The sequence below is a fragment of the Aethalodelphis obliquidens genome, unplaced genomic scaffold, assembly GCF_003676395.1.
Source record: "Aethalodelphis obliquidens isolate GAN/ISIS:26980383/991018 unplaced genomic scaffold, ASM367639v1 scaffold41, whole genome shotgun sequence".
Taxonomy (NCBI): Eukaryota; Metazoa; Chordata; class Mammalia; order Artiodactyla; family Delphinidae; genus Aethalodelphis; species Aethalodelphis obliquidens.
This window is the reverse complement of record NW_020837985.1, coordinates 16,819,462-16,845,543: the sequence shown is the minus strand read 5'-3', so window position 1 is coordinate 16,845,543 and position 26,082 is coordinate 16,819,462. Positions and strand designations below refer to the sequence as shown.

At 54.4% G+C, this 26,082-nt stretch overlaps 1 protein-coding gene and 1 long non-coding RNA gene across 7 annotated transcripts; one reads left to right on the top strand and one right to left on the bottom strand.

Moving 5' to 3' along the window:
* Positions 1-1,561: 1,561 nt before the first annotated feature.
* ZNF623 (zinc finger protein 623) lies at positions 1,562-11,663 on the bottom strand. 6 transcript variants are annotated; one of them, XM_027132278.1, is made up of 3 exons: positions 11,008-11,663; positions 8,867-10,125; positions 1,562-8,138 (listed from the first exon to the last, which is right to left on the bottom strand). In XM_027132278.1, exon 3 carries the CDS (start codon positions 3,502-3,504, stop codon positions 2,020-2,022), a length of 1,485 nt encoding a protein of 494 aa, XP_026988079.1. In that variant the 5' UTR covers positions 3,505-8,138; positions 8,867-10,125; positions 11,008-11,663; the 3' UTR covers positions 1,562-2,019. The 6 variants fall into 6 exon arrangements, with proteins under 6 accessions (XP_026988079.1, XP_026988082.1, XP_026988083.1 ...); XM_027132281.1 differs by having other exon boundaries at positions 10,066-10,125; XM_027132282.1 differs by lacking the exon at positions 8,867-10,125.
* A 4,981-nt stretch (positions 11,664-16,644) lies between these two features.
* On the top strand, positions 16,645-25,490 carry LOC113633774 (uncharacterized). Its single transcript, XR_003438323.1, has 4 exons — positions 16,645-17,617; positions 18,047-18,156; positions 18,563-18,676; positions 24,027-25,490. It is a non-coding gene; the product is annotated as an uncharacterized LOC113633774 (long non-coding RNA).
* The last annotated feature ends 592 nt before the right edge of the window (positions 25,491-26,082 follow it).

Here is a 26,082-nt window from a genome sequence, read left to right as displayed (position 1 = left end):
TTTCCAAAAGATGGAGCACTGTATGCTCTTCCTGAATTATTTACCCCCTCAAGGCTTCTAGGGTTGCTGGAGTTTAAGAACTCAAGATATACCCTCATGGGCAATCCATTATCACAGCATTTCAAAACTGGTTTTGTTAATGTTCAGATAAAAGCAATTCAGAGGGAACAACTAACAGTTCTGCTGTGTAAGAAAACTGGCCTGCTTTCGAACAGCCGTACCCAGAGAGGGATCCACCAGTCCTGCCGTTTCCCCAGATTCCCTCCCAGATCATCCTCTGCTCTAGCTGACAAATGTCTACTTATCTCTGTAGACCAGTTTGCTGTCACCTCCTCTGTGAAGCCGTCCCAGTTGCCCCATGCCAAATTAGTCACCTCCTTACCTATGCTCCTGCACAACTGGGAACACACTTCTCTTTCAACACTTAACTCAGCATACCGTGACCTTCCTGCCTCCCCCATCAGACACTGGACGACTTCAGGACAGATAGTGTCTCATTCTTCTCGGTTTCCCAGTATTTAGCACTGGTCCTTTTAGATAATTACATTTTCAAATCAATGACAAAGTGAGTCAGAGAGCAGGGAAAGGGGAAGACGTTGGCTCAATCATGGAATGGCTGAGACGGGAAAAGTCATGTAGCGCACCAGGACTGTGTGCCCTTTGAATGAATCAGAAAGATACACGGATGACTGACTGAGGACAAGCCTCCCCCAGAGCAAGTGGACAGTCATGGACAAGCCGTGAAGGCAAAAACACAAGGGGCACCATCTCACTCTGGCTCCTGCCTGCAAGTGCTGAACGCAGTATGAGCCGAAGACGCCAGCAGGGCCGAGAGGAGGTATTTCCGACAGACCAGCAGATTACACAAAACAGCAACAGCAAAAAGAGCATCCGAAAACATATTTTAAAGAGCAGTATAGAGAGGACAAGCCAAGTACACAAGGACGGGGGTGTGCTTTGTACTGCCTTGCTCTAGACGCCAGGGACACATAAATCTATCAGATACACTCACTGTGCTCCACGAGTTAACACTGTAACAAGGAAAGAGAGAGGATCTGAAACACGATTTTGACGTATCAGAGTAAGCGCAGCAACAGAGGTGAAGGACCACCGAGGAACGGAAGCAGAGGGGTAGCGGGCTGAGCCGAGTCAGCCGGGTGAGGAGAGGGGGCATTCCAACCAGGACAGAGGCAAGGAGGCAGGAGCGGCCTGGGTAAGTGGGGACGTCCAGCAGTTAGTGCTGCCGCAGTGCCAACGGTGCGGCAGGGAGTTAACCGGCGGGAGAAGAGGCCCCAGGAAGCAAAAGGCCTTCGGATGCAGGATGGGGAGATTGGAACTTATCCTAAGGACGACAGGGAACCAATTTGTGGTTTTAGATAAGAAAGGATGTTTCTCCAACTTGCCTTTCTGACAGATCAAAATATGCTAAGGAGGGGCTTCCCTGGTGGCGCAGTGGTTGAGAGTCCGCCTGCCGATGCAGGGGACGCGGCCTCGTGCCCCGGTCCGGGAGGATCCCATATGCCACCGTGCGGCTGGGCCCGTGAGCCATGGCCGCCGAGCCTGCGTGTCCGGAGCCTGTGCTCCGCAACAGGGAGAGGTCACAACAGTGAGAGGCCCGCATACCGCAAAAAAAAAAAAAAAGAAAAAAAGAAAAAAATGCTAAGGAATACTCTTTTAAAGTGATACGATTAGGTACATAATTCTACTTTAGAAGGGATTTAACTCTGGGGTGAATTGTAATTGTGCAATGAAACAGAAGAACCTTCTCCCGAGGCCGAGCTCCTCCCCCCAGGCTGGTCCAGCTCCAAGTCAGCTGTCCAGTCACGTGGCTCTCCCGCGGGCACGTGCTCCCAACGGAGGAGGAAGACAGCGGGCCGGCTGGGCAGCCAAGTGGGAGGTGGCAGCCCACTCCAGAGGCAGCCCTGCCGGCGACTCTGGGAAATGGTGACACGTCCAAAGCCGCATGACTTAGGGCTCGCACCACTCGCTTCGACTATCACTCAGTGAGTTGGAGAATAGTTACAAGTCTGTGTGTTCCCCCTGACCTACATACTTCTCACCCAAATGTATGGGGGTCTGACTCAAGGGGAGTCCCTCTTGGTGAACCTCTTGGCTGCCTTTAAAGTTTGGAGTTGAGGTGAACTCTGTCCTATACTGACTACATTCATAGAGTTTGTCTTCAGCATGAATTTTCTGGTGCTGAAGGAAGTTTGACCTCTGAATAAAGCCTTTCCCACAGTAACTACATACATAGGGCTTCTCTCCAGTGTGAATCACCTGGTGTAGGAGGAGCTTGGAGCTCTGAATGAAGGCTTTCCCACAGTCCTTACACGCAAAGGGCCTGTCCCCAGTGTGGATCTTCTGATGCTCAGTGAGATGGGCTTTCTGGAGAAAAGCTTTCCCACATTCCTTACACTCATACACCCTCTCTCCAGTGTGGATCTTCTGGTGTCGAATAAGGTACGAACTCAGAAAGAACGCTTTCCCGCACTCGTTACATTCGTAGAGCTTCTCTCCAGTGTGGATCCTCTGATGCTGAGTGAAGTTCGAAGTCTGGCTGAAACGCTTCCCGCACTCGTTGCACACATAAGGCCTCTCTCCAGTGTGGATCCTCTGGTGCTGGATGAGCTTCGAGCTCCGGATGAAGGCCTTGCCGCACTCGTTGCACTCGTAGGGCCTCTCCCCGGTGTGGATCCTCTGGTGCTCGATGAGGTCCGAGCGGTGGCGGAAGGCCTTCCTGCACTCCTCACACTCGTACTGCCTCACCTCCGTGTGGACCTGGTAATGCCGGATGAGGCTGGAGCTCCGGATGAAGGCCTTGCCGCACTCGTTGCACTCGTAGGGCCTCTCCCCAGTGTGGATCCTCTGGTGCCGGATGAGCAGAGAGCTCTGACTGAAGCCTTTCCCGCATTCCTTGCACTCGAAAGGTCGCTCCCGGGTGTGCACGCGCTGGTGGCGGATCAGGTCTGAGCTGTGACAGAACGCCTTCCCACACTGAGCGCACTTGAAGGGCCTTTCTCCCGCGTGCGCTTTCTGATGCTCCACAAGATCCGCGTAGAGAACGAAGTCTTTCCCACACGCGTTACACACGTAGAGTCTGTCTCCGCCGTGAGCGCGCGGATGCTCCACGAGGTGGGAGCTCTGGCCGAAGCCCCTCCCACACTCGTCACGTCTGTGAGACTTCTCCCCAGCCTGAGAAACCTGATGTCTGACCAGGTCCGAATTAAATGGGAAGCTTCCGCAAGCCTCGCGCTGGTGGGCCTCCCCTTCGATCAGCTCTCTCTGAAGCAGGAGGAGGTTTGAGCTCAGGACGGGGCTTCCTCCTGACTTACTGCCCACCTGCGCTGCCTCTCCTGTTTGGATCTTCCAGTGGGTAACTGTCACCTGCTTGAAACCTCCCTCCTGGGAGGGGCAGCTCCGCAGGCTCTGCCCGTCCAGGTTTCCCAACAGCCCCCCTAATCTGGGTTCAGGGCCCCCGCCAGGCGCAGGGGCAGCGACCTCCATCACTGTGAGGGCTTCGGACACTGTCTTCTGCAGATTTCCATGCTCAGAAATTCAGCCTCTGGAGTCACCTTCTAGTCACCCGTCAGTCTGCAATCAAAGAGAGTACGGTTATCTTTCCCCTTTCTTAACAGACGGGAATCTGCTGGAGCGGGCGGGCGGGTAGCAAAACGCATATCCAAGGAGTGGGAGAGAGGAAAACGTTCCCTCTGCCCACACTCCCGGCCCAGCACCGTGCTCGGCTCACCCCGCCGGCCTCTCCGCTGGCGAAGGCCTCTTTGGGCTCCACCGCTAACACCAACTCCAGGGGACAGACTGGCCGATGGCAGATGGGCAGGGATGTGGCTTGGACTCCACTCAAAAGTCAAGACATATTCCAAAGAAACACAGATGGATTGCTCTTAACCACCTCTGCGCTGCCCCTCCTTCCCCAGCCTAGATGGTCGATGGGATTATATTCATTTGGGGTATATATTCCACTCATTCTCTTGCATATTAATCCTAACTCCCCTGCCCTTCCCCTCCTCTATCATACTTGTGCGGGAAAACCCCAACTTGAGTAAAATTCAGCTTCCTTCCTGATCGGTGTCTGCACCCCTGCCAACTCAGTTCTCTCTACATTTATAACCAGTTGCCTAACGGACCCTGAGAGCTGCCGGCAATTTCTACACTTGGCCAACTCCCCTGTAAGATCATCTCCTGGTTTCTCCTCTCCTCTCAAATGTCCAACACGCCGTCCTTCCTCTCAGGGACGATGACCTTGCATCTTCCTTCAGTGAGCAAACAGAAGCAATGAGAAGAGAATGCCCACTTTCTCCCACATTTACCAACCTACCTGTGTTTGCGCCCACACCACACCCTCCCTCCTTCCAGGGTTAAATGTCCTTGATCGAATCCAAGGTAAAGACGTCCACCTGTGCACCCCCGGCCCCGCCCTGCAGAAGTCTGGGGTTGGAATTTTCACCACAGCCCTGTTCATATCACCAAAATATCCATCAACAGAAGAAAGGGTAAACTGAGGAGTCCTCCAACAAGGGAGGAATGCATAGCAATGAAAAGACCTGCCCCCCACAAAAGCGCAGGTGAACCTCACAGATGTAACGGTGAGCCAGAGTTCATAGCGTATGATCCTATTCACACAAAGTTCAGAACCACACGAAACCAACCATGGGGGGAGACTCGAGTCAATGATGGTCTCTAGGGAGAAGATCGTGGTTGGCAGGGGTGCAGGGAGGCCTCAGGGTTCTGGTGACCTGCATGTGGGCCTCGCTCCACAGGTGTGTTTGCTTTGGAAAAGCCTGTGCTTATTTAACCTCCCACGGTCTCTGGGACGCTGTGCCCAGCTCCCTTCTCCAGCTCTGGAATTCTCGCACCTGCACCCGGAGCTGAGCTCCGTTGCAGTCACGCCCTCTCCGTGGCGAGCCATCCATCGCTATGTAACAGTCACCTCAGACTTCCAACAGAAAAGGGACCCAGCTCCCATCTCACAGGGCCGTAGGTCGGAAGCCCAGCCTGGTACGACTGGGGCCCCTGAGGAGGGTCGCACAAGGTGTCAGCCAGGCTGAGATCTCTTCTGGAAGCTCTGGGAAAACGTATTTCCACACGCTCAGGTTGTTGGCAGAAGGCGGTCCCCTGCGCTTGTGGAACTGTCCCCGATCACCAGCTGGTGGCCCCTCGGGAGCACCCGCACCTTCCAGGCAGGAGCAGCTCAGACGCCCTCTCGGATTCTCTTCCGTGACCAGCTGCAGAAAGCCTGCTTTCCGAGGGCTCCCCGACTACCTTATGTCAACTGACCGCCAGAGCCCTCCCTGGCAGCCGGGAGGGGTGCACAGTTGGGGCCATCTCAGGACCCTGCCTGCCACACCCCAGCTGGGGCCCAGCCCACGACAGAGCGCAGAGCACCCCAGTCTCCACCTGGGGCAACTCGGAAGGGTCATCCAGCCCCAAAGCTCCACTGGGATGTGCCTGGGCCTGTTTCAAACCCACTGCCCGATCCCTCCTTCCTCACAGGTGCATCCCCGAGCGTGCCCCCCAGCTGCGCCCACTTCCCAGGAGCTCCGTCCAAGACGACCCTGCATGATCACCTCTCACCCCAAATCTGCACCAGTGGGAAGCAGACCAGTTGCTATGCAGCCCCACAAAGCGATGCCCTCCAGAACCCATTTCCAACGTGGCTGCCAAGGACAAGGATGTGCCCCTGAGGGCACAGCCAAGCAGAGGGGAGCAGCCCGGGGGCAGGAAAGCGGTGTAACCAGGTAACACGAGCTCTAGGGCCGCAGGGCTTCTTCCCAACAGGCTGTTCTTTTTTCTTCGCGAGGGGCAGCTCGCATCAAGTGCACACATCTCGATGAACTCCTGGCGTACACCTGCCTAACCACCAACACTTCCATAGCCCAGAGGCTCCCCCTCCAAAGGGAACCATCTCTATTATTATAGGTGAATTCTGCATGTTTTCTATTTCAATTAAATGGAATCATACAGTTATGTTTTGTGTCTGCTTTTTATTCAACATGTACCCACTTTTTATGGAGATAGAATTCACACACCATAAAATTCACCATTTTAAAGTGCACAATTCAGTGCTTTTTAGAATACCCCTAAGGTTGTAGAACGTTCCACACTATCTAATTACCTCCCGGGCGCTGTCATGCCCCCACCATGTGTCTGCTGCCGCTGAGCGCCGCACTGGGGAGGTCACTTGTGTGGCACAGACCTCACGGTGTGCGGCCTCCACTGCGTGAACACACCGCCACGCGCCTTCCTCTCTCCTATCCACCAACACCGAGGGGCTGGCAGCTCGGGCTTGGGGACAGAGCTGCCATAACTGGTCCTGTGCTTGTCTTCTGGTCGACAGAGGTGCTCATTTCCGCTGGGTCCTGGGACTCCTTCGCTTCAGTGGCCACCAGTTCAGGCCGCCCTCGCAGACTCCACTGGGAACTGCAGCCGCTGTGGACCAGCGACTGCCGTGGGTTTGGGGTTCTTCCCCTTCCTGAGTGGGGGCATCTATGTGGTGGGTGAGGAGACAGCATTTGGGGAGGCCGGGACTTGTCTGAGTTTAGACTGTGGCCACGTGAAGAGGCCCTGGTGCGGGGAGAAGGCCACACACAGAGACCCTGGCTCTGGGCTGGAAGCAGTAACTGAGCATGGCCTGGTGTGGGCCCCAGGGTGGCCGATGGGGTAAACTGTGGCAGAGACACACTGCCCGGCGTCCCTGCTTCCTCTGAGTGATTGAAACCCCTCCAGAAATTTTAGTGGACACACAGCAGTGAATGACTTCATTTCCTGAAGCTCCCTGAAGTGAGGTGTGACCCTGTGACTGATTCCAGCTGTGAGACAGGAATGGATGTGCGCATGCCACCCGTCTCCCACCCTCTCGCCCACCTGCAGTGACGTATGGTAGGCTCCAGGGCGCTGGAGGGGCAGAGCCACCCACCTGCCTGTGAGATGGAACACGAGAAACCAAGTTTCCTGTTGGAAACACTATTTTTGAATCTCTGTTACAGCAAAATGAACCCATGCTTAAATACGGCTATTAGACAACGTGACTATTCAGATGCAACGTTCCCTGTGATGATAGAGAAACTGAACCCGCACACCAAGAGCTGGCAATGAGGATGAGAAGCTGAGCACAAGTCTACGCGAAGCATTTCTCTCTGTGTGAGATTTGCAACACAGCTTCCGGGAGCAGCAGCCCTCTCGGGGTGCCCTGTGACACAGCATTTACGACCACTGCCTGGCGACGTTCGCTGAGAATGTTCTTCCGAGTTAAAGGCCCACTAACTTGGTTTAAAATATTTTCTGCTTATAAAAATTACTTTTAACTAGTTATTTTTTCAAGGTATGAAGGTAAACTATGCTATTCAAGAAAAACTTAAAAAATAACAATAAAATTACCCTTAACCCCACCACTCAGATTACACAGGGACATTTTTCCTCTAGTGCTTTTCTGCACCAATGTATTATGAAATCAGGACCACACTCCTCAGTCTCATATCCTGTTTTACTTCACTTTTATATCTTGTTAATTCTTAGCGATTAAAAACATAAGATACACATTGTAAAAATATTTCAAGGGGTAAACATAAAATATAGACTATGATAACCCCCAGCAATCCAACAGAGAACCACTGTTAGCTGTTCAGTTTATACACATTCATCCAGACCTCTGATTAAACAAAAACAATAATACATTTACTTAGGTACACGAGATTTTCAGATACAAACATGGGATCACACTATACCCATCCACCTGCAACACTTTCTGGCACTCTTCAAGTTCATTCACACAGAGGCACCTGGCGTTCTGAGCAGCAGCGTCGCCAGCACAGGCGCTCAGAGGCCCTAGTACACATCAGGCGCCGCAGGCAGCCCATCCCTGTGCCTCTGGTGTCACGAGGAAGGATGCTCCCTGACATATTCTGCCCGCTTCTCTTCCCCAGACAGGTGGAAGGAGTTAGCCAAATGAAAGGTTTGAGAGAATAACTAGGCATGCAGCACCCAACCTCTTGGACAAGGTGTCCAGCAGGCAGGACAGTGTCTAACCAGCACTCGCCTGAGAAGTCCAATGTCACTCCAACCTAGGCTTCGACCAACAGTGAGGTGACCTCTCGCTCTTCATGGGCCTCACTGGCGCAGACCTGGGAGGGCAGGAGGGGTGCTACTGACGAGGGCCCCTCAAACCCCAACCAGGCAGTGCTGAACGGGCCTGCATGGTCTCAGGGACACCTCCAAACCTTGTGAGGCAGCTGTTACCTCTATTCTTTACTCTACTTCACAGAGGCTGAGAAAGTCAGTTACCCAAGGCTGTGAAGAGGCAGAGCTCAGGTTCAGAGCCAGGCCTGTCTACCTCCACTGCCCATTTCCCGCTGTTGAAGATTTTTTTCCCTTCCCAACTATGATGTCACTTTTACAGGATATTTTGCTTAGATCAGCTGGGATTAGTATTATAAAAGTAAGCTTAGGGCTTCCCTGGAGGCTCAGTGGTTGAGAGTCTGCCTGCCGATGTAGGGGACACGGGTTCGTGCCCTGGTCCGGGAAGATCCCACATGCCGCGGAGCAGCTAGGCCCGTGAGCCATGGCTGCTGAGCCTGTGCATCCGGAGCCTGTGCTCCGCAACAGGGGAGGGCCAAAAAAAGGGAGGGCCCCGTGTACTGCAAAAAAAAAAAAAAAAAAAAAAGGGAGGGGGAAGACTTGGTTTTTTGTTTTGGAGGTGATATTTTCTGATTTTTTTGTTCAAAATGACTGTTATACCATCTGAAAACAGGCTTGCATATACTTACAAGAATATAGCTTTAAAAATGTATGCCTTTTCATGATTTTCATAACTTTTTTTAACTTTAGAGGAAGTTTTAAAAATTAAATATACCTTGCTTTGAATAAACATTTATCTTAAATTCAGCAATCTTTCAGTTTCTGCTTAGCTCCTTTTTCTTCTGTGAATTCAAGCAAAATTAAATTGATAGTCTTTCATTTAAAGAAACCTGAATGAAATGAACAAAGGAAGTAAAAATACGCCAGACATCGGTTCTGTAACATCCAAGGCTAACGTGGCCCACTCTTCTGTTATAACATATAGAATTTGCTGGACAAAATATAACATGAAACTGTCTAAATACACAGTTGATGCTGAGAGATGGGGCAAGCCTCAGTGCTGCGAATGAAGTGGAAGCTTAGCCTGGGAGTGGAGCCTGTGAGCAGCCCAGAGGGGCTCAGAGATGGTGAGGGGGCAGTGCCCGCTGCAGGCACTAGAAGCTGGTCTGCACTGGTGGAAGGGCGTTACAGCCTTGGGCTTACAAGCTGGCCAAGGTCGCTGTCTGCTGCTTACAGCCTAAAGAAAGGAAGCAGGAAGGTTTGCAAAGCTTCACCCTTGGGAATAATGGGAAAAAGAGTAAAAAGACACACGAGGAAGACACGGACTAGAGCTCCAGGAGAATCTGCACCTCTGTGCTGCCCTGCAGCCGCCACTGTCATCAACCCGAGCTTCTGCCACTGCAGCCGTGTTGGGGACCGAGTGCCTGGCGTGTGCTTTTCTTCTTTCCTCACAACCATCCATGAGGTTTAGGGAGGTGACTCGTTTAAGGCTGAGCCAGCTGCTAGCTGCTATCTCCTCCTCCCACCCCACCCCATGGCCATTTGGTTTTTGCTCCCAAGGCTCTGCCCAACGATGCCAATGGTCTCCTTTCCTGACAAGTTCAGTGCCCTTTCAACAGTCATCTTCCACAACCCGAGGCAGCACTGGACATGCCTGACAGCTCCTTGACCTGGTTCAAGGCCTCGCCCTGTTTCTGGGTCAGCTGCTTCCCTGAGCACCCCTTCCATCACTGGCTTGTGCATGTGGTCTGGGCCTTCTCAGCTCAGCCTTGCATCGTCCCCAGGACCTTTCCAGGAGAGTCAGGAATCCATCACCATCACTCCAGGAAGGGCTGGAGCCACCAAGTTAGGCTTGTGAAAGTACAGAGACCCCCCTCCCCACTCATTTCTCTCTGTATTCTCCAAAAGAGGGATGCTGCAGTTATCACCATTATTCAGGTACCGTTACAATGTTACATCTACAAAAAGTCCCACCTCTGTGGACAGGAGCAAGGTATCGCCTGAAGACTCGGTTAGATTGGCATCTCTCAGACCCTAGGTGGGCAAAAGACATTTCTGTCATTCACTGGGGCTGGAGCTCGGGGAAAGGATGTGCTGCAGAGAGGCTACTGCAGCGTGATGAGCTCTACAGACAAACTGCCTGAGTTCAAACTGGCCTCCAACTAACATTCCTGGGAAACCACAGGCATGCTACTCAGGCCCTGAAGATCCCATGACCACCATGCAGCCACTGCATGAGGGGGTAAGACGTCCAGGACATCAGCAGACACGGCCACCGGGTTCAGATACGACTCTAGAAAGGGAGCCTTCAGGGGAGAGCTGGGACAGCGCAGCCCATCACCTCTCCCCACCTGGGAGCTCTCCTTCGGGACCAGGGCTGGAGGGGATCCTGTTCATCACTTCTACCCCCGCCAGGGCAGAGGTGCCGGCTCTGCATCTCCTCCAGCACAAAGAGGCTCGAGGCCCCGGCCACTTCCCCAGCATCATTTGGAGAGCTCCCTTGGACTCCTGGGAGAGGAGGCAGGCTTAGAGCAAAACAGTAGTACTAGCCGCACCTGTGCCCCCCACCCCGCGCCAGGCCACGTCGGAAGGGCTGGTGGGCTTGAGAACTGCGACACAGACGCTGAAGCTGGAGGCTCTACGGCTTGGGTGTGTGACCCCTGGAGCCAGAGAAAGGAACCAAGAGAGTGGAACCGGGTATTCACCCACACGACGTTCCTTAGGGAGAGAAGCTGCGGGCCCCGGGCCGGACTGCAGCCCAGCGGGGGCGGCCGTGACGGCTGCCAGGAGCCGGGCTCACTGTGGCCCAGGCTCCGGGACCCCCGTGCGGGCCGACCGCGCTCAGCCCGCCCGTCCGCCCGATCGGAGGACCCTGCCGCCCCCGCCCCCGCCCGCGGCCCGGAACGCGCCACTCACCCGGCACCCAGCGGCGAGAGGACGGCGCGCGCCCCGCACGCGGACCGCTGGCCGCCCGCCCCGCTGGCCTGCTGACAAAGCCCGCACGGCCGCCCGCACGGTGCGGCCGGAAATCGGCCCGAGGCCCCGCCCGGGGAGCTTCCGGTGCCGCTCTAGCCGCGCAGAGACCAGCCGGTCTCTCGGTGGTACGGACCTCCGGCCGGCCGCGGGCTGCAGGGAGCCCGGCAGGGAGCTGGGCAGGGGCAGAGCAGGACGGCATCTCCCGCGGCCCCGCAGCCTTGAGCGCCGCCTGCCCGCCAAGTGTGAATGGCTGACAGGGGTTGTGTCTCCCGGGAGCTGTAAATGCTGGCGTTGAGAACCAGGCGGAGCTCCCGGCGCCCAGCGGCCCCGGGCCCCAGGGCACCTTCGGGCACGGGCCGGGGGCCGCTCCTCACAGAGGCGAGGCCTGGTGTGGCGCGGGCCGCCGAGGGTTTCCGCCTCCTTCCCGTGGCGGGCAGCGCTTCCCGAGCCTTCGCGCAGAGGCTCACTCCAAGCCCACGAGGAATGTCCTCCAACATCTTCCTTCTACGGACCAGGGACTGAAGCTGGAGAAGCCAGGTCACTTCCTCGAGGTCACACAGCTAGTAGGTGGCCAGGCCGACCGCCTCGAGGGCCACGCTTGTGCCCCGGCCGTGCGTTTGGTCCTGCGGGAGCAGGAATGGCCGCTGGGGACAGTCGCGGGAAATCCCGCTGATTCCCGCCCCCCACCCCCGGGTGGAAGAGCATGCCTCCAATTTCCAAACCCAAAGCCGAGCAAAACACAATCCAGCTGGACCTGGGGAAGGGCAGTATTCACAAGCACCAGCTCTGTCAGGGGGTGAGATGCAAGGAGCAAGCAAGGGGGTCATTACAATAAGCAGTGCCAAAGAGGGGCCCTGGGCCCTGAGGAAGTGCTCCTGGCCGCCACCGGGAGTACACACACACCTCTCTGCACAGCAGGGAAAGCTTCTTGGAGGAGGAGGCCTGAGAGGGAGAGGGATGTCTCCTAACAAAACATGGACAAGATCTGTATGCTGCAAATTAAAAGATGATGATGAGGGCTTCCCTGGTGGCGCAGTGGTTGGGAGTCCGCCTGCCGATGCAGGGGACGCGGGTTCATGCCCCGGTCCGGGAGGATCCCACGTGCCGCGGAGCGGCTGGGCCCGTGAGCCATGGCCGCTGAGCCTGGGCGTCCGGAGGCTGTGCTCCGCAACGGAAGAGGCCACAACAGTGAGGCCCGCGTACAGCCAAAAAAAAAAAAAGATGCTGATGAAAGAGATCAAAGAAGAACTAAATAAATGGAGACATCATCGTATTCATGGACTGGAAGACTCAACATAGTAAAACTGTTAATTTTCCCCGAATTAATCTAAAGGTTTAATGCAATTCCTATCGAAATTACAGAAAGAATTTTAGTAGACACAGATAAGCTTATTCTAAAATGTATATGGACAGGACAGGCCCTAGAACAGCTTAAAAATTCTTGAAAAAGAAGAATAAAATGGAAGGACCACCACCTGATATTAAGACCTACAGTATTGCTGCTGTAATCAGGACAGTGTGGCATTGGTGGGGGGATAGACACCTAGGTCTATGGATCAGAATAAAGAACCAGGCACATATCCCACACAGATATGCCCAGAAGACTTTTGACAAAGGTACAAAAGCAATTCAATGGAGACTTCAATTAATAATAACGTATCAATGTCAGCTCATCAATTGTTTAAAAAAAGAAAAGAAAAGTAAAACAGCCAAACTTGTATTTTTTTGTTGTTAAACTTTTGTCAGCATTATTAATAAGCAGCAGTCCCTCTCAAATACCTGTGGGTGGCGCAAAGTCAGGAGAAATTTCATCTTCTACTCAAGACCAAGATTTGCTCTTTGAGAACGTTACGTTGTTTTGCTTAACATTTTAGGTTCTTCTAGAATCTAAATTAAATCTACTTTCTTTAAAGCACTTAGCATTCCCATCACATGTCCAAGGGCAGCTACAAGGTCATATGTGACATGTTTTTCCAAGATGTTTCATCTTTGGGCGAATCCAGAAAATCTTGCATATAATCTTTTGATTGTTCCAGAGAATGTTATCATGATCAGCACAACTGAGGTCAGGTCTCCCAGTGACATGACACATAACAGAAAAAAATGCTTCTAGATTTTTTGCCAAAAGCCTGACTTCGACACAGCTTTACCGTCTCTAACCATGTCAGTGCCAGTAGCACCTACTTGCCCTCGGTAATTTTTTAAATCAATGCCTAAAATGGTAAGTTTCTTTTTTTCAGTCCTTTCCTTAAGTTAAATGAGTGTTTCATCTAGACCAACCTATATGCGAATTCAAGAGAAGTGTGAATTAATATTACAAAATATTTCTCAGCCACTATTGCAAGTACTGCACTAATTCCTGAGTACTGCTGGAATCATAGATTGGAACGGGAAGAACAGCAAGAAAGATCTGACCCATTAGTTAATTTATCTTTTTTCATAGCTAAGTGCCTCCACTGCTCAACTTCCCCTGCACAACCCACAGATCTTTGTGGTCTTCAAAAAATTCTCTTAAGAGGGGACTTCCTTGGTGGTCCAGTGGGTAAGACTCCACGCTCCTAACGCAGGGGGCCCAGGTTCAATCCTGCATTGCCACAACTAAGAAGTCCACATGCCGCAACTAAAGATCACACATGCTGCAGCTAAGACCCGGCACAGCCAAAATAAATAAATAAATGTATTTTTTAAAAATTCTCTTAAGGGGATGAAAAGGCAAGCTGCAGACTGGGAGAAAATATTTGCAAATCACATATCTGACAACGTATTTGTATCTGGAATATATGAAGAATTCTCTAAATAGTAAGAAAACAAATAATTCAATCAGAAAATGGATAAAAGATTTGAACACACAGTTCACCAAAATATATATATACAGATGGCAAATAAGCACATTAAAAGATACTCAACATCATTAGCCATAAAGGGAAATGCAAGTTAAACCCATAATGAAATATCTATCAGAACACATCTCTCAGAATGGCTAAAATTAAATACAAATAGTGACAACACTAAATGCTGGTAAGGGAGTGGATCACTCCTACGTTGCTGGTGGGAACATAAAAAAGAATTCTAGAAAAGAGTTAGGCAGTTTATTGTGAAGTTAATCATATACTTGCCACATGACCCAGCAATTGCATTTATTGGGTATTTATCCTACAAAAATAAAAAAAGGTATGTTCACACAAAAGCCTGCACCTGAATGTTCATAGCAGCTTTATTCACAGCTGCCAACTGTCTTTCAACAGGTGAATGAACAAACAAACCCAGGTCCATCCACACCGTGGGAAACAACTCTGCAACCAAAAGGAACAAACTTTTGATGCAACGTGGGCGGATTACAGGGCATTATACTGAGTGCAAAAGCCAGTCTCAAAACGCTGCATACTGTATGGTTCCAGTTATACGACACTCTTGCGGTGATGACATCGTAGAACCAGGCTGGTTCCCAGGAGTTAGAGTTGTGGGGAGGTGTGACTATGCAGAAGCACCGTAAGGGCGTTTCTTTGTGGTGATGGAGCAGGGCTGTGTCCTGATTATGGTGGTGGTTACAAGAAACCATACATGTGACAAAATTTCAAAAAACTACACACCCCCTCCCAAAATAAAGAGTGCGTGCAAAACTGATGAAACCGGTTAAGGTCTGTACATGAGTTAATACCATCCTCAGTTTCCTGGTTTTGACAATGTAAGATGGTTTTTTTTTTGGAAAAGCTGAATGAAAAGAACATGGGACCTCTCTGTAGTACTTTGCAAATTCTTGTGAGTCTAAAATTATTTCAAAATAAAAAGTTGAAGTTAAAAAAACAAAACATAGGGCTTCACTGGTGGCGCAGTGGTTGAGAGCACCTGCCGATGCAGGGGACACGGGTTCGTGCCCCGGTCTGGGAAGATCCCACACGCTGCGGAGCGGCTGGGCCCGTGAGCCATGGCCGCTGAGCCTGCGCGTCCGGAGCCTGTGCTCCGCAACGGGAGAGGCCACAACAGTGAGAGGTCCGCGTACCGCAAACAAAAACAAAAACAAACAAAAAAAACCCAAAACAAACAAAAAAACCCATAAGTTATACTTAATGAGTATAAAGATGTACAATAAAAAATTATATAGGGCTTTCCTGGTGGTGCAGTGGTTAAGTATCCACCTGCCAATGCAGGGGACACAGGTTCGATCCCTGGTCCGCGAAGATCCCACATGCCATGGAGCAACTAAGCCCATGCGCCACAACTACTGAGCCTGTGAGCCACAACCTCTGAAGCCCGCGTGCCTACTAGAGCCCATGCTCTGCAACAAGAGAAGCCACTCTAATGAGAAGCCCACGCACTGCAACGAAGAGTAGCCCCCGCTCACCGCAACTAGAGAAAGCCCGCACGCAGCAACAAAGACCCAACTCAGCCAAAAATAAAATAAATAAATTGTAAAAAATTATATAAGTGAAAAATGTCCATATTTAATTATAACTATTTTAAAAAATTGTACAGTGACCACTCATGTACCCAGCATCCCGTTTCTACTGTTACTGCCTTGCTATATTTCTTTATCATGCATTTATTCTATTCATCTGCATACCTATTCTGTCTACCCATTCATCTTATTTTTTGGTGCATTTCAAAGTAAGTTGCAGACATTAGTAAAATTCACTCCTAAATAGTTCAGCATGCAGATCACTAACTAACTAGAGTTCAATATAGTTAGAGGAGACATTTTTAGGTAAAATTTATACAGTGAAATGCACGTCTTATGTGTACCCTTGCGTGAACTTTGACATATGCAGACCCTTGTGTCACTCAAACCCCGATGTACGTAAGGAGCATCACCATCGCCCCAGAAAATTCCCTCAAGGCTCTGCCCAGCCGATGCCCCCCGAATCCTAAAGACACAAACACTGCTCTCATTATCTAGTCTTCTTTGCTTGCTTTCTCAAGCCATTTTCGGAGGGCTGCCCTGCTGTCCCCAGAAAAGCCTCCTTATGTAAGTAGTAAATCTTTTCATACCTTCTTGGTGTGTGTGTGGCATCATAAGTCCACATCACAACCAATTTTTTTGTGGGGTCTATTCTGTCCCCGCAGCGTGATTGCTACAGAAGAGAAGCAAGAGTAGGGATGGTCCTCACTACTACCAACGGTCGCTTCCTTATGCTGGATCAGTTGCGCGCCAAGGATCTAAGTAACTCATTTGTATTTCCTCTCACCTAAGCAGCACCTCCACTGCTCCAATCCTCCTTGTACCTGGAAGCAGTACTTTTCCAACACCAGTTGGTCACAACCACAAACCTTCCTGGTATCTGGACCAATCGCTTTTTTTTTCTTTTAAAGACAGAGTTGTGGGACTTCCCTGGTGGCGCAGTGGTTAAGAATCCGCCTACCAATGCAGGGGACACGGGTTCACATGCTGCACAACAACTAAGCCCGTGCGCTACAACTTACTGAGCCTGTGCTCTATAGCCCGCAAGCCACAACTACTGAGCCCGCTAGCCACAATAACTGAAGCCCGCGCACCTAGAGCCCATGCTGGGCAGGAAAGAGAAGCCACCGCCATGAGAAGTCCCCGCACCGAAACGAAGAGTAGCCCCCGCTCTCCGCAACTAGAGAAAGCCCGTGTGCAGCAACGAAGACCCAATGCAGCCAAAAATAAATAAATTAATTAATTAAAAAAAAAAAAACACACAGAGCTGTGTCAATGCCAAGCCCAGATCCTGGGAGACAGAGGTGCCTGTGTGTGACTATCAGGCCCTCCGAGGTCGCAGCCCAGGGCGGCACCCGCCAGGCGGTGGAGGGGATGCGGACTGTCCTAGGAACAGGAGGGTCCGGAACAGGTTCCTAAGTCTGCCTTAGAAAGAGTCTCAAGTTGATTCCCAAGTTCATTCAGATCCACGGAACCAGAACTCCCTCGGCAAAGGCCCGAAACCTGTGCCTTCTGCAAGCGTCCCAGGTGATCCAGCGCAAGTAACCGAAGGAGGCGGGGCCTGGGCGCGCACGCGCGGAGGGGCTGCAGGGAATGGTGCCTGTGGAGCAACCCGGGAGGAGGAAAGGGGCCTGGAGGAGGCGGGGCCTGAGAACCTGTCCGAGGGCGGGGCGGGGCGGGCCTGCAGAGACAAAGAGGGGGAGGAGCCGGGCGGGAGCCGACCCGCTCACCGTGCGCCGGCTGGGGCGGCCCGATTCGGGCTTTGGGCTTCGGCGGTGAGTCCGGCGCGGCGCCGCTCCGACCCCGCTGAACCGCGGAGCCCGGGAGCTGTAGCCTCGCCCCAGGCAGGCCGGGCGGAGTGGTGGTGGGTGGGCTTATCCCGCTTGCCCGCGCGGCGCCCATCCAGCTCCCCTGCTTTATTATGGATTGACCCGCGCGCCCGGGTCCTCACGTCAACGCAGAGCGTCGGCGTCCCCGGGAGGCACCTGTCCCGGCTAGCCTCGTAGCTGACGCCGCGGAAGGGCCGGGGCTCGGTCCGGACCCCCCGGGCCCGCCGCCCTCCCCTGCCGGCTCTCCTCTCCGCAGCCCTCTGCCCTCGCCTCGGAGGGACCGGAAGCCGGCTTGGTGGGCAGCTCCCCGGCCGCCGGGCCCCAGGTGAGGGCGCCTGCCCCCCGGACCTGGGCTCCTTGCGACCCGGAAGATCTTTCCGCGGAGCCCGCCGCACCTGGGAACCTGAGTCCCAGGTCCTCTCCAGGAGGAGGGAACTCACTGGGGCGTCCCTCGTCCCTCCCCTTTTTTCTCCCGGGGCCTCCCTGCGGCTGGGGAGGGACACTCACCAAGGAAGACTGTAGGGAGCAGGTTGGGGGATGGAGGGTGGAGAGAAGTAGGGCCAGCTGGACATGTTGGGTTGAGGGTTGTCATTAGGGGTCCCCTGGCAGGCAGGGTACCTGGGACGGGATCCAGGGGTCCCACACGCCTGCTAGTGAGCCTTCTGCCTCCCCCACCTTGAATTCCCCCACCCCGTCCTGAGGTGGTGACCCCACGGGCAGCACCAGTGTTGTTTCAGCGCCTGCTGACCTTTAGGGACATGGCTGTGCACTTCACGCAGGAAGGAGGGGCACGTCTGGACCCGGGGCAGAGGGCCCTGTATAGAGACGTGATGCTGGAGACTTAGAGCAACCTGGCCTCCCTGGGTGAGGTGTCTCAGCCCCACGCCTTCCCTCTTCCCCACTCCCAGCCCACACTCAGAGCACAGGTGGGATCCCAGAGGGGTCAGGCTGGCTGTGACTCCAGGACCAGAGCCAGGACATTCTGCTCCCAGGCCCAGGGGACAGGTGGGGTTTCTGGACCCATCCCCGGGGCAGGGCCTTTCCCAGCACTTTGCTGCTGGGTGACTAGAGTGCCCACTTCTCCTACAGCTGTGGACCTCGGCTGCGCCCACATCCCTGCCCTGCTTGCTGTCCCCCTCAGCCTCCTGGGGAGACCCCCTGTTTCTAAGCCTGCATCCTGGGTCCAGCTAAACCCCAGTCCCACGCTACCCCTGGGGCGGGAAGCCAAGGGTGCCGTAGCGCTTCAGTTCACCCATTTCCCCTCGGGCAGGAGTTCCAGGATCCAAACCAGATCTGATCTCCCAGCTGGAGCAAGGAAAGGAGCCCTGGGGCTCGGACCTGCTGGGGTCCCAGGAAGGAGAGACCGTGGGAGACCCCAGCACAGGTGAATGAGGGGTGCCGCGGGCCTCAGATTGTTCAGTATATATGCTTAGTACACACAGCCAGTGTCGTGAACGGTCAGACAGGACAGTCACACGGTCGTCCCCGTGGGACGAGCTATCAGTCAGAACCCTCAATTGCAAGGAACCGAAAACCCAACCCAACCGGCCAAAGTTGCGGGGAGGCTCTTGGCTCAAGGCCTGAAAGTTGGGGGTGGGGTTGGTTCTCTGCACTGTGGGTCTCAGGCTCCGAATGATGCCGTTGGCACAGGGGTGAAAGCCAGAATATTTAACGTTGGTTGGGTCAGACTTCCAGCCTCCAAGAACGGCTGCTGGCCATGTGTGGTAGTGGCCCGCTGGTGACCATCGCACCATCAGGACATGTCTGTCCACCTGCTGTTAAACAGAAACTTCTGTTCTCTATTTCTCACAGCAACGCTTCCAACACCAAATGTAGGGCGGTTCCTCACACCAACCAGTCTCCACCTCTCTGCACATCAACTGGGTGTCCTACAATTTAGTTCTGACACTGACCACCCGGAGTTAGCGCAGACCCTGCCCGTGAAGGGCTCAGTCCCACGAGACCGCCCCCACCTCAGGTGCCAATCACAAGGCCAGGCTGGCACCTGTGCTGCTCGACCAGCTGTGGATTGGAGGTTCCCACGACCCCACCCCTGGGCTTGAGTAATACGCTAGAACAGCTCAGAACTCAAGGAAACACTGTACTTAACAGTTACTGGTGAGTTACCGGTTTATTATAAAGGACACAACTCAGGAACAGCCCAGTGGAAGAGCGGCACAGGGCAAGGTCTGGGGAAGGGGTGCAGAGCTCCCACACCCTCTCGAGGCGCGCTCACTCCCCAGCACCTCCACGTGGTCACCAAGCCAGAAGCTCTCCGAACCCCTTTGCGTGGTTGTGGAGGCTCCACTGCATGTGTGTGATTGATCAAATCATTGGCCACTGGGGACTGAACCCGGTCACTAGCCCTTCTCCCCTCCTTGGAGGTCTGGGGCTAGGACAGAAAGTGTTTCAGGTTTTGCAGGCCACGCAGTCTCTGTCGCAGAGCCAAAGGTTCTAGTAAGCGGAAGCAAAAATGCTGCATGTGTGTCCCAGGGCGGGTGGCCCCGGCTCCTCGTACACCTGCCGTTGGTTGAGTGCCTGTGCACCCCAGGGAGGGCCACAGCTCATTCCTCAGCAGAACCTTGCCAGGTTGCGTCAGGCTGCTGCCTCTACTGATGCATGTATGGGAGGACCAGTGTTTTTGGAGGCCCTGTACCTCCTGTTTTATCTCCTTTGCCACAAAATGGATCCCTTGATCTAAAGCTGTGACCTGTGGCTTCGACGTTCAGAAACCCGGGGTGGGCCCTAGAAGCAGGGTGCTGGCAAAGGTGCTTCCGGCAGACCTGTGTCTGGAGTAGGTGTCAGTGTTGGTCGGGACCAGCCACTGTCTCCTCCAGGATGGAAGGTCCTGTGTGATTAACTTGCCCACAAGCACCGGTCAGTCTCCTGCAGGCTTCACACTGAGGAGTCAGCCTTTGCTGACAGGCCACCCGTTCAGTGGGGACAGCAGCTAGAGGGGTTTCCACAAGAGGGAGCTATGTACGTCCCCTCCCTGCACTGGGGTTCCTCTTCCCATGGGCTCACCTGTTCAAGCTCTGGTGACCAAGGACAGAGGCTAGCTGATATGCACAGGACAGGCCGTCCTGTCCCCTGGTCCCTGAGTGCCTTCCCCACAATGGATCTGTACACCGTCCATCGCACGCCTCTCCCCAGGTGTGACCTTGCCCTGGGATTCACCTGCATCCTCACCTCGGAGCTGGCGAGCAGGCACCCTGCCCCGAGCTCTGCCCCTGGGAGATGGCCCCATCCCTGGCCAGGTTTGGAGCCCACCCAGGCAGGTAGTGGGCCCTGGACCACCTGGTTGTTGGGGTCCCAGGGAGGCCCCGGGGACAAGCTGAGACAGCTGCTAGTGTCAAAGAGATGAGTGACGTGAGGACCTGGGCCCTCACTCCCATGACTAATCATGTCTTCTGGACCTGCCAGGCCTGTTTAGATGCATGTGCCTGTAACCTGTCTGCTGGTGGCCGCTCTGACCACGTGGTCATTTTCTGTCCCTTGTCCGGTCTCTGCAGAGGCCAGCGGCACATCACACACCACTTTTGAAATGGCAAGTGTGTCCTTGCCCAGAATCTAAGGGCTCTGCGTGGCACAGCTGGCCAGGGACTCCACGCAGGGTCCCGTGGCTCCTGTCCCCTCGCAGCCGGGACCTGAGGCAGAGCCCTGGCTTTCTTCCAGGCCCTGCTCGACACTGGCAGCCTCTGGGTCACTCAGCGACAGGTGGGAGCAGTCTCCCCCATGTGGCATGTCTCCCGGAGCGAGGAGGGCGAGGTCACCTGGGCCTCTCGCCATAGACTCGATGTGGCCCTGGCCCTTTGTAGGTTCTGCCCCACCCTCTGCCGTGCAGGCATCTCTCTAGGGTATCTGGAGCATGTAACACTTCAGTTCGTTCACTGCATCCAGTTGGCATGAGGTCATCAACACAGTGACCGCCGGCCCGCTGTGGACGAACACATTTGCCAAATTGAGCGTCCCTTCCCGAGTGCAAGGGGCTGCTGCTCTGCCCATCACAGGCGCCGCGTCTGGCCCAGCAGCTGAAGCCAAGCCTACACTTGGGCAAGCTCCCAGGGGTTCCCAGCAGCAGGCGTGAGCCATCCGGTGGTTCATGGGCCACACAGGTGGACCGAACGGGGCTGTGGTGGAGCCGCCGTCCCTGCATCCCTCTGCTCTGAGGTGGCCGTGTGCGCACAGCACCGCTGCTGGTCGAGGACCTTGGCCGGGGCTGGGGGCAGTTTCTGGGGTGTTGTAGTTTATCTTACGACAGGGCCGAAAGCAAGGTCATCCCACGAGATGAACTGTGCCGAAGCACAGCAGTAGAGGGCTGCCGCCTGCTCAGGCAGAACAGCGCCATCTGTCCTGCCGTGGTGGCTTTTATTTAAGCATTATCTAGGTTTACATTTTAAGACTTGTTTTCTTAACATTCCAGAAATGCCAGAGCAGCAACATATGCTTTTATTGATTATACAGGCAACAATGGGCTTCCCTGAAGACATGCCGTGCTTCGTCCTTGAGCGCAAAAGCAGCACAAGGACATTTCCTTGTGTTTCCATTATTCTGATTATACTGAAGTAGCACAAGGACATTTCCTTGCGTTCCCACCATTCTGATTATACTGCAGTAGCACAAGGACACTTCCTTGCGTTCCCACCATTCTGATTACACTGAGGACATCTCATGGATCAGTGCCCAAAGCACTCAATGCTTATTCGCAGGCCCCTGGTTTGCCGGGGGTGGGGGGGAGCGGGGGGGGCTCAAAGCAACCAGGACTGTTTGCAGTTCTGGCTTATTCGCCAGCCCCCAGTTTGCTGGGGGGGGGGGTGGTCTCATGGGTCACGTCTCCTTTCCATGTCCTCAGTTACTCCACTACACTGGGGCTTCCACTTGGCCCTTCCCGACGTAATGGCTCTTACCCCTCAGGTCCGGAGACTGATGAGAGGGTTCCCCCCGCTGCCAAGTGCATCCATCCCGACGAGGCCCTGCAAGTGGGTCCGTGACTTGGTTCCCCAGCCCTTTTGTCACCCAGCCTCCATATGCCCAACTCTAACGGCATTTTGGGGCCCTATTTTCAGTGTCGGCTCAAATGCTGCATCCAGCAGCCTGCCAGGTGTGGGCATCCCTCTTTTCCCAGTGGTCAGCTCTGTGGGAAGGAGAGTATCTGCTGTGCTAACTTGCAGGAGGTTTGTCTCACGGGGACCCAGCCTCCCCTTCGTCAGCGGGCCCCAGTCTGAGAACTGCCCAGATCTGGGTGAGGGATTGGGCTCTCCAGCATGGCGGCTCATCTTAGCCTTCCCCTGCCCATCTCTTGGCCTTTCCTGGTTCTACAAGTCAAGCAGCAGCCTGGCCAGCTGCTCACTGTCTGGCGCACCGAGATCGATTACCCATCGCCAAGCATCCCCACCCCGTGCCCCAGGGCCCCCTGCTCCTCCCCTCTCCGGGCCTTAATCTCCACCAAGGCGATGGGCCAGCCTGTGTCTTCAGAAGCCTTGGTGTTTGGCTTTATGGCTAAGCGTGTGCCCCACAGTCAGCACAGCCACAGTGGGGAGCTGAAGCTCTAGAACAGCTACGGAGGCCTCTGGCTCTTGGCCTCCCCTGGGGGTGGCTGCCCTGAGCCTGTCCTTCTCCTCAGTGCCGTCCAGGACATTTACAAAGGACAGGCGACCCCACGGGCCTCCCGAAGACCACTGCCCCACATGGCTAGAGGGCAAGAACGACCACGTAACCCTGGCTCCCCTCCTGCTGCCCCGTCTCCAGCTACCGCCGCAAAGGCCCTGCCTCCTGATGCTGCGCCAGCTCTCTCACCCCAGCCCTGCACTAGAGGCTTGTGGGCCTCTGAGCAGCGGGGCCTGGTCACAGTCCCCCCGTCCAGTACCAGTCACCGCAGTTTGGGCCCCCCCGAGCACAGAGGCTGAGAGTTTGGGGTACAGACGGTGTATCTGGAAGGCAGCAATTTTGGAAGCAGGCGAGAGGGAGCAGGGAGACAGGAGAGCAAAGTCAGTATAGAGTTGCCACTGCAAGTGTGCGGGGCACGACAGCTCCAGGACCGTGACCGCTGAGAGGCTGCAGGAGGCGTCTGGGATTGTCCATCAGAGCGAGGGAGATGGGATACTTGTCCTCTATTCCCAACCCCGGGGTGGTACCTGTCACACAGCATGGGCTGGCAGCATGGAGCTCTGGAGGGGTTGAGGTGCACCTGTACCCCAGAGGATGCGGGCAGTCAGAGCTCTGCAGAGCTGTCTGCTGCAGCGAGGAGGCCGGAATCCGAGAGAGGCAGGGGGCCTGGCATAGTGTGCTGGCAGCGTCAGCTATGAGCTTCCACTCAGAAAAGGTGGGGAGGGCTTCCCTGGTGGCGCGGTGGTTGAGAGTCCGCCTGCCGATGCGGGGGACACGGGTTCGTGCCCCGGTCCGAGAAGATCCCACATGCTGCGGAGCGGCTGGGCCCGTGAGCCATGGCCGCTGAGCCTGCGCGTCTGGAGCCTGTGCTCCGCAAAGGGAGAGGCCACAGCAGTGAGAGGCCCGCGTACCGCAAAAAAAAAAAAAGGTGGGGAGGAAACGGGACATAGGAGGGGAAGGTCCGTGGAGGAGGTGAGCACATGAGCACAGCCAGTGAACCTGGTGTCACCTGTGAGACACCCCACGGAGAGGGCTGGCGCGTGGAGTCCGTGCTCCCGGGCACGGAGGGGGCCCCAGGCGGACCTTCTCAAACAGAGTAACACACAGGCCCTTTCTCTTCGTTGCAGATTCCAGCCGGGGGTCTTTGCGTAAGCAGGTGATGGCGAGGGTGAAAACGACTCAAGCCTCAGAGCCTCCAGAAGCATCTGGAAGGTTCTCAGGGGGTGGGCCTCCAACACTGGTCTGCAGAGAAGCCGCCGGGCACGAGGGCAGGCTAGGGAGCCTTGAGAACTTCCTTTTCCGGGAGAGACAACCACACAGAACCTACTGGGCCATCTCCAAAGCAGAAGGTGCCCAGAAAGGCGGTAAATGGGGACCCGAACTTCTCCGCAGCCCGCGCCCTGGGGCCCGTGAGAGAAACATGAAACGGCAGCGAGCCCGCACGTGCGAAACGTGCGCCAAGAGCTTCCGGTACCTCTCGCGCCTGTGAGACACCGGGCCACGCACAGCGGCGAGAAGTCGCACGCGTGCGGGAGTGCGGCCGCGCGTTCAGCCAGCGCTCGCACCGGGCGCAGCGCCGCAGCGCGCACGCGGGCCAGAAGCCGCACACCTGCGGACAGTGCGGCCACGTGTCCACAGCGGCGAGAAGCCCTTCGGGTGCCAGTGGTGCGGGAAGCCCTTCAGTTACAGCACCCTCCTCGCCCAGCACCAGCGGATCCACACCCGAGAGAGGCCGTTCCGGTGCGCGAGGTGCGGGAAGAGCTTCATCTGGAAGTCCAGCTTTCGGAACCACCAGAAATCACATCGAGGCAGCGTGGACCTCTGTAAGCTAAGCTCTGGAAGCAGCCGCTGGAGGGGAGAGCTTGGGACTCGCTGCTACTCCAAGGAGCGCCCCGGAAGGATGTCCCCGGGCACGTGGAGCAGTGCCAGAGCGAGAGCAGCACGAGGGACCGGATTGTTCTCCACCCGCGATCAGCCTGTGCATTTCGGGTCCTTCCCACGACGGGGGTGGCCCAGGCCTGCCCGCCCCGGCGAGCGCCGCCCGGCAGCTGGATTCCGCGTGGCTGTGGTACTTCTTGGGCAAGTTGATGGTTTGAAAGTCGCTATTTTCAAGTGCATGCAGATTTTATTTTTGAAACTTAAAACGTAGGTCTTTGTCTCCATTTGCATCATAGGTGGGTTCTAAACGCCTTTGAAATCCTAGTTTTAGAGCTATGTAATAATTGCATTATGTTGGAATGGTTTGAGAGGAAGTTTTGAAATTGCTTTTTGAGAAAATGTGCTTATGTGGATATCAGGTTTTCAAGGAGTGGATTGTAATGAACAGCTCTTGTTTCAGCCCATCCCACATCTATCCCCTCCTTCTTTCTTTTTGTAAGAGCACCTCACCTTTGGTTTGCAGCACTTCCTAGGATCTGTTGTAGGAAGTCACAGTGGTGGTCTCAGTCTGGGTGCACCTCCTCCTGTGGCCACTGGTCAACCCGGGAGGAAGCTAAGGCAATCAGACCCTCCCCTCCAGTCCATCACTGAAGGAAAAGGTGTGTATATATCTCATGTCATCTGTGAATAGTGATAGATTCACTTCTTTCCAATTTGGATGCCTTTTCTTTTTCTTGCCCAGTTACTCTGGCTAGAAATTCCAGTACAATGTTTAACAGGAGTGGCAAAAATGGATATCTTTGTCTAATTTCTTACCTTAGAGGGAAAGCTTTCAGTCTTTCATTCATAGAGTATGATGTTAGCTGTGGGTTTTTCATAAATGCCCTTTATTAAGTTGAGGAAGTCCTCTTCTGTTCCTGGTTTGTTGCGTGTTCTTATCATGAAAGGGTGTGATTTTGTCAAATGCTTTATCTGCATCAGCTGAGATGATCATGTAGTTTTTTTCTTTGTCTTTTTTTAAAACAATTACAGGCGTTTTATTTTATTTTTTTATTATTATTTATTTTAAAATTTTTTGGCTGCATTGGGCCTTTGTTGCTGCACGCGGGCTTTTCTCTGGTTGCGGCGAGCGGGGACTACTCTTCGTTGTGGTGCGCGGGCTTCTCATTGCGGTGGCTTCTCCTGTTGCAGAGCATGGGCTCTAGGTGCACGGGCTTCAGTAGTTGTGGCACGTGGGCTCAGCAGTTGTGGCTCATGGGCTCTAGAGTGCAGGCTCAGTAGTTGTGGCTCACGGGCCTAGCTGCT